This window comes from Bison bison, unplaced genomic scaffold, assembly GCF_000754665.1.
Source record: "Bison bison bison isolate TAMUID 2011002044 unplaced genomic scaffold, Bison_UMD1.0 scf7180017864472, whole genome shotgun sequence".
Classification (NCBI taxonomy): domain Eukaryota; kingdom Metazoa; phylum Chordata; class Mammalia; order Artiodactyla; family Bovidae; genus Bison; species Bison bison.
In genome coordinates, this window is record NW_011495033.1 from 5166184 (window position 1) to 5173527 (window position 7344).

Sequence of the window (7344 nt, forward strand, 5' to 3'; positions counted from 1 at the left end):
CCCCTCTCCCTCCTCAGTCGGGGGGTGGGGCCTTTTTCCTGACCACCCCTCCGACCCTCCATCCCCTTTATCCCAGCCCTTCCGCTTGCTAATAGGGATGAGTGACCTGGGGGCGCTTTCAGGGGCTCTCCATCTGGATTTAATCATCTCCCCCCCGCCTTACTTTTTTATTTGTGAACGGAGGTGGGTAACATTTAGGGGTTTCCTCTTCCCTCAGTGGACCTCCTAAACGGGAGTGAGTAACTGAACGAACCCCAAGGCCCTTCTTGTGTACCCCCAATAGGAGAAAGATAACATCCCGCCCCTCCCCCAGTTTCTTCTGCTTCCTCTCTTGGAGGGGGAAGAGTAGAAGAAAGCAGGGAAACACAGGTTTTCTTACTTTCTGCTCCATCGTCTCAGCCCGCCCGGAGAGCTCCAACTGCACACACTGCACATCTTTTTGATGCCCCACACGAGTGTCCCCCCACCAACCGCCCCCCGTATCCTGATAAGACCAGACTGGCTTTTACATTGCCCTTTGCAGTGGAAACCATGGTTCTGGTTCCCTCCTGCTTCTGAAATATTTTTCCTTTTTTTTTTTCCCCCTTCCTTGGTAGTTGCAGTTTCCCCTTTTATGTTTTGCCCAGCAGTCTGAGAATGTGAATATTGCTTTCTGGAGTGGGAATCTTGAGGATTAAGGGGGAGCAGAGTGAAAGGAAAGTGGGAAACTGCATCAGAACCACTGACAACAGCAAAGCCAGCTGGGAAGTGGTCCCGAAGCCGTTAATTCTGCTAGTGTTCTGTTGTCGTTGTTTTTTCTTTTTTTAACTCGCACCTCTTAGTTGACGAGAGAACTTGCATTGAGAATATCTGAGATGGAGGAAAAAAGTTACCTAGCTTGAGGAGGTCCCTTTTTATTGCCTGAGCCACAGACTCCTGGGGCTGATCAGAATGAATCCACCCGGAGCCTTTTGTCAGTAGGATTTAGTTTAACTTTGTGTTGCTGTTTAGTAGTTGGGGATCGCTTAGAAGAATGCTTTTGTAGCTGCAGTTCTAGGATGAACTTCCTGTGATGAGGAACTGCTTGAGATTGAGTCAGTCTATTTTGTTTACTGGATATAATCATGAAACTGATTTTGGGAGCTGAGTGGATCCATAAACAGTTTCTGACCTATCTGAATGATACTTAGGAACAGGCAGAGGAATTGAGAGGAAATTTGAGAAGAAACTACGTAGATAAAAGAGAATTACAAAGCTGTCAGAGACTTGAAGTTCTTTCACCTATCCTTATGCTTCCAGACCAAAAAGTATGTAAACCACTGTACTGCTAATCTATTTGAGGGAGTGAAATGTGACCACATATATTGGATTGTATTATTGTAAGAGCCTTACGTTTAAAACTTGATAGAAAAGACTTTGTCTGTGTAATTTTAAAAAAGGATTTAAAAGGCACACAGTTCCCAAAGGTAGACTGTGTGGATACTTTAATCTGGATGCAGGAATTTGATGGATTCACACCACAACTATTGTTGCCAGTTTTTTAAACAATTTTAAATTGAAGGATAATTGCTTTATAGAATTTTGTGGTTTTCTGTCATACATACATCAGCAAGAATCAGCCATAGGTACACCCTCCCTCCCAATATTTTTTAAATTAAAAGTTTTTTTTTCCAGTTTTTAAACTTTATTTCTTTACTTTTTACCTGTTGATCTCTAGGCTTATCTATCACATATTGAAAACATAGTTTTCTAAATTTTAAAAGAAGAATGATTTTGATTATATGTCCAATGATGCAAGTAAATGTTTCCTTCTTTTTGTCCCCAGTGTTGAAAGACCTTGTACTTTGTTGTTTGCCTTGTTATGAATATTGTGGAATCAGACTCACACCATCGGTTAACAATTAAGGACATAAGAATTTTAAACAAGCATTAAAAAACTGTACTTTTATATTGTTATTAAAGAGAAAGATCCATAGGACAAATTATTCCTCACATTTTTCCCTTACAGGGTTAAAGCCCACTGACTTTGAGATGTCAAAGTATAAGGGTTTTGGTGTTTAACGTAAGGCACTTGTAGACATTAACTTATTATGGAATTAATAAACGTTTAAATTAGAGTTTACTTTGAATTTGGAAGGTGGGAAAAACTGAGGCTCAGAGTGGTTAAGTGACTTTTCAAGGTCGCATAGCAGACCTAATAATAAGAGCCTCAATCAGGAATAATTTTTTCTGGTAAGTATCTCTAGGATTTGTTTTAATAATCCAAAAGTATAGTTAGGAGGGAAGAGTTTACATTTATATTGAGGGGGGAAAACAACCTACATGTAGTGAGAGATATTTGAGAGTCTTCAGTATTTCAACTATGTCTGAAAGTTTTAAATTTTGAATATATTGTCTGTACTTTGTTTCACTGGGTCCAGGGGGAGTCAAGCTGCTGCTTTTTATTACAGCTAAGACTTTTTATTAAGCTAAGAACCAGAGAGCATGTGCATGTCTAAAGATGGCAACTCTATTTATGATTGAGTTGATGTTTTAGTTAGACTTCTAATATTTGTGGTGATAAAAGCAGAAATGTCTTACTAGCCACTGTTGATTACCTATTGTACTCTGATGGGTATTGCTCAGCAACTTGGTGCAGTAGACACAGATTAAACAGTGGTAGTGTTCCATCTTGACATTGTGAGCTCAAGTCCTTGTTTCCAAGTGGGTAAAATAACATTGCACCTAAGCCTAGTATTTATGGCAACTGAGCAATTCCTAACAATTTAAAAAGTAAATACTACTTTGATTAGGGATGGAACTTGTGAAGGTAGACAGCCAGAAAGCTGAATGTGTAAAGTTATATCTTCTGCTGCTCCTTAACCTGCCTGTAGGGTGCTAAATAGTAAGTTTCTAAATTGAAATTAGCAATTTTAGGTGTGGGTGTGTAGCTTTAATTTGTGGCTCATTAGCCAGGTTACTTAAATTAGAGAGAACCTTCTTACCTGCCTCACCTAGCTTCATATGCCCAATTTCTGTAGGACTTTGTTCCTGAAAGGGAGTATAGAAAAACTGGTTATATGCAGGTTTTTGTTTTAAGAAGTTGAGAAAGATACCATCAAATGATTTGTTGTAAATATACATTTTCCACATCTGATCAAGTAAAAGCGCTATATAAAAAGCCAAAAAATAACATTTTTTATTAGAGAGTAAACTCGGATTTAAAAATTTTTAATACTAACTTATTGGTGGTTGTAAATTAAATGCTAATCAGAATGTTCTTTGAATATGTGGTATAAAACTTATGTTATAAAATGATTGGCAAGCGTCTTTGAAGTAACAGACTACATGTTAATTGGCCATATAGATTTGTAAAACTTTGAAGTTGCTTTGGATTTAAAAAAAAAAACAAAAACTCCTTAGCCTTGTTCTTAAAGCCTGGTCTGCCATTGTTGTAAGGCCTTATGAGTAGTTGAAAATGAATATTCTTTTGGCAAAGGGTATGGTGAGTGAGAAAAAATTGCTTATTTATTCTGGAACTCATCTTTTAAAAACGATTTCCAACTGGTCCTCAATTAGTTCTCTGTGCTCCCTCACTCTTCCCACCTTTAGCATCTAATTGAGTTTTTCTTTATGTGAGCTCCTTCCTTTTCGCCTTCAAACTTACTAAGATTTCTTTTCTCTTAAATGTTTGGTTGGTCTTGTACCTTTCTCTGTATAGATCCGTCTTTTTTTTTCCTTTTGTTGCCAGATGCCTGCCGCCTCTCGTTTATCCACCTATGTCCTCTGTAACTCTATGAAAAAACTAGCTCCTGCCTCTTGCTTTCCTTCTGGATTGCTGCTTTCTTGAAAGTGATGCCTTCTGGCAAAACAGTGGTTTTTTGATCAACTGTAATGCCACTGTGGTGGTCCATTGCCCCTGGAAACCAGTCTCGAATTCCCAAGGCACAATGCTGTCTTGTATGTATGCTTGCAGATCCATCCTTCACCCTTGGACAGATGTGCATTTTTTGTCATATGGTGCTGCCCACCGTTGAACTGCGGTTCCTAAATGAAGGTGTGAGTTTTGTCCTGCTCTTTACAGCCTCAGTCCTCATACTAGCCATTAGATCTCTGTGGATCCTGTATTTCCTTTTTTTTGGAATTGACTAGAAAAATCTGTAAGATTTCTTTCTAGTTTAAATATTTGATGACCTTAATACTTTTAACAGCATCTCCCTGTGCCACAATGGTCTGTGGGGAGCTGACCCCACTTAATTTACCTAACATTTTCTCGTTTTGTCTCAGTGTGCATCTATGTCGCAGGCAAGCTGGCTCAGTCTCTACTGTGTATGTCAAGCTTATTGCTGCTTGTCTGCCTCTGTTTATACCAGCCCCTGCCTAATTGCTTTAATTCCTCTTTTATCTTTTTCTAATTCCTGTCCACACTTAAATGGGTAGCTCGAGCTTCATTTTTCCCATGAAGTCTTTATAGACTAAACTCACTGCGTCCTCACTTCTTCATGTGCTTGTCACCTCAGGTTCTACAGAAACACCCTTTAAGGTGTCTCCCCTTGGAAGGGTTGATTGAACATAGCTTAGCATTATTTTCTTTTCTCTTCTCTTTTTTATCAAATGGAGTGTAAACTTTCTGAAAAGCAAGAACTCTCTGTGAGAATTCTACTAATAGTCACCCCAGGGCCCAGCAGAGTTATAAGCACACATTGAGTCATTGATGGAATGTTTTTCATATGATTCTTGGTTCAAAGGTAGACTGGCTAACAGGAGTGGTAATTTGGCTTTATTTTAAATGCAAATAACTGAATTTTATTAATAATTTAGTGTTTATGGTGGCCTCCATCTTATAAGTGATACTTTAACTGGGAATAGGTTTTTAACAAAAGAAAGCTTTAAGGAGGAACTTGTACCTATTTATATTTCCTCCAACAGAGCTAGCATTTTTGAATCAAGTTTCAGATCTGATTGACTACCTTTGTGATCTTGAATTTGTCACTTACTTTTAGTGTCAAGTCTGCATAAGGAAAATTTTTTGCAGTGATCTGATAGGATAAATTAAAAGACACTTGCTCCTTGAAAGAAAAGCTATGACCAACCTAGACAGCATATTAGAAAGCAGAGACATTACTTTGCTGACAAAGGTCCGTCTAGTAAAAGCTATGGTTATTCCAGTAGTCATGTATGAATATGAGAGTTGGACCATAAAGAAAGCTGAGTGCTGAAGAATTGATGCTTTTGAACTGTGGTGTTGGAGAAGACTCTTGAGAGTCCCTTGAACTGCAAGGAGATCAAAACAGTCCATTCTAAAGGAAATCAGTCCTGAATAGTCGTTGGAAGGACTGATGGTGAAGCTGAAACACCAATACTTTGGCCACTTGATGCGAAGAACTGACCCGTTGGAAAAGACCCTGATGCTGGGAAAGATTGAAGGCAGGAAGAGAAGGGGACGACAGAGGATGAGGTGGTTGGATGGCATCACTTACTCGATGGACATGAGTTTGAGCCAGCTCTGGGAGTTGGTGATGGACAGGGAGGCCTGGCGTGCTGCAGCCCGCGGGGTTGCAAAGAGCTGGATACGACTGAGCGACTGAATTGAACCGAACTGATAAGATAATGAATGTGAAATGCTTTGAAAAGACTAAGATTATTCAAATGTAAAATTTATACATTTTCTATATAGCTGACTGATGATTGTATATTTACCAAATAAAGGAAGGTGACTAGTCTCTGGATGTTCCCCCTTATGTACCTTGTCCAATATATACCTCAGTTTAGTGATCATTAACAAATGCTTAGGGTACTGAGAGGGTCCTTAGGTAACCTACCACGAATGACTGTAATCTGTTTTTGTGCTTTATCATCTATTTGTGGCATACATAATAGATGGCTGTTCACGTTTGGAAAGTGTAATAGAAAAATGTCATAAAGTGTTGTGTGGCTTGTTATATTAGATTTAATATTGTTTTATTAGATTTTAAATATTGCTACACTTTTTATTTGACACTTTTGGCCAATAGGATGTTAGAGTCTTAAATCTGCTGCCTTTTTTTTTTTTTTTTGAATGTGTTTAGCATGGAGAATTTTGTCCTTAAAGCAAAGGTTAGAGATACAACGGTAAGCATGCTTTATTTTTGCATCTTTATTCTTTACGCAGACTGCTGTAGGGCATTTTGTTTTATTTTCAAATTTGGTGTTATGAGGTCCTGTGTAGACTCTCTGTTGTTGCATTATAGCAACATACTTTGCAGGGTGAGCCTTGTATTAATTAAAAACATGTGCTTTGCACATGTGTTCCCTAGGTCTCAGTCTACTCTTCATTGGGGGGTTTGTGTGTATCTGTGTGTATATAAGACAGTGGACGGGGAGGGATAGGAAGGCTCATTCTTTAAAGGAAGTTTAAAGAGAAGAATGTTCTATAGAAGAAGTAGAAGGGGAGGTTTGTGGTCAGCTTAAACTGTTAAAAGGCTTAGAATCGATACTGAAGTAGAATATAGGCATCTTAAGCTCTTCCTTTGCTGAGGATTGACTTGAATTTATAAAAAGCATTGGCTTATTCTGTCTGACATCTTTTAGACTACCCCATTTTCTTGGGGGTGGAGAGGGAAAGATGAGACAAACTTTGTTTTGACCTTGAAGAATAGAAAAGTTAAGGTGTTTTAACATTGTGATGACTGTGAATGAAGTTTAAGATTTCAGCAGTAAAATACCTGTTTCATGCTGTGTGGTAGAGCCTTCAGTAAACAGAGTACACTCAGAGGTTGTGCTGAAGAGAATTTTAACACTGTACAATATAAATAACTGGAATTGATAGTGCCTCCAGTAAACTCTCTTTAGGTACCTGCAGTGATGGCAGATTTGACCACTTCAGATGTTATATGGCTGAGATATATAGTTATATTCTTTGGTTTTCTGAGAGTGGCTTTTGAACCATTGACTATATCATCAAAAGGGCTTCTGTTAAGAAAGCCCCAAGGTAATATGGAATGCCATCCTGTTATAATGAAGAATTGGAATTATCCTCTAAACTTTACATATTTTTGCTATAAATGGTACTAATTACTTTGCAGTAGCAGTAACTTGAGGTGCAGACTTCCAGATTGCATGTTTTCTTTAAACCACAGCCTGGCACTCTTTTGGTTTGGCTTAGGGTTGCCCCTACAGTCTGCAAGCTGTTGCCTGCCCCTATTCATATATTATAGTTTGGAGTGTCTTAGCCTGTTGAATTTCAGAGAACTTAAAACTTTTTCTTGTGATATCCTTACCCCTTCCCCTTCACATCCCCCAAGCAGGGTGTTGTGTCTAGTGCAAGAGGCATGAATATTTACTAAATAGCAGGACGTTTAGAAATTTACTTTAAAGGACTTTTATTTAATTTATTTTCAGTCATAG

The 7344-nt window shown here is 38.5% G+C and overlaps 1 protein-coding gene across 5 annotated transcripts in view; it reads left to right on the top strand.

Moving 5' to 3' along the window:
* The window catches only part of NF1 (neurofibromin 1), a 275386-nt gene that overhangs the window by 15395 nt on the left and 252647 nt on the right, over window positions 1–7344 (top strand). Inside the window, exon 1 of one of the 5 annotated variants that reach the window (XM_010861456.1) lies at window positions 42–1286. The exons of the other annotated variants lie outside the window; for them this stretch is intronic. Within the exon in view, the coding sequence (XP_010859758.1) occupies window positions 1269–1286 (18 nt within the window). The 5' untranslated portion in view covers window positions 42–1268. Of the gene's footprint in view, window positions 1–41; window positions 1287–7344 lie in introns of those variants that run through there. 5 annotated transcript variants of the gene reach the window in all.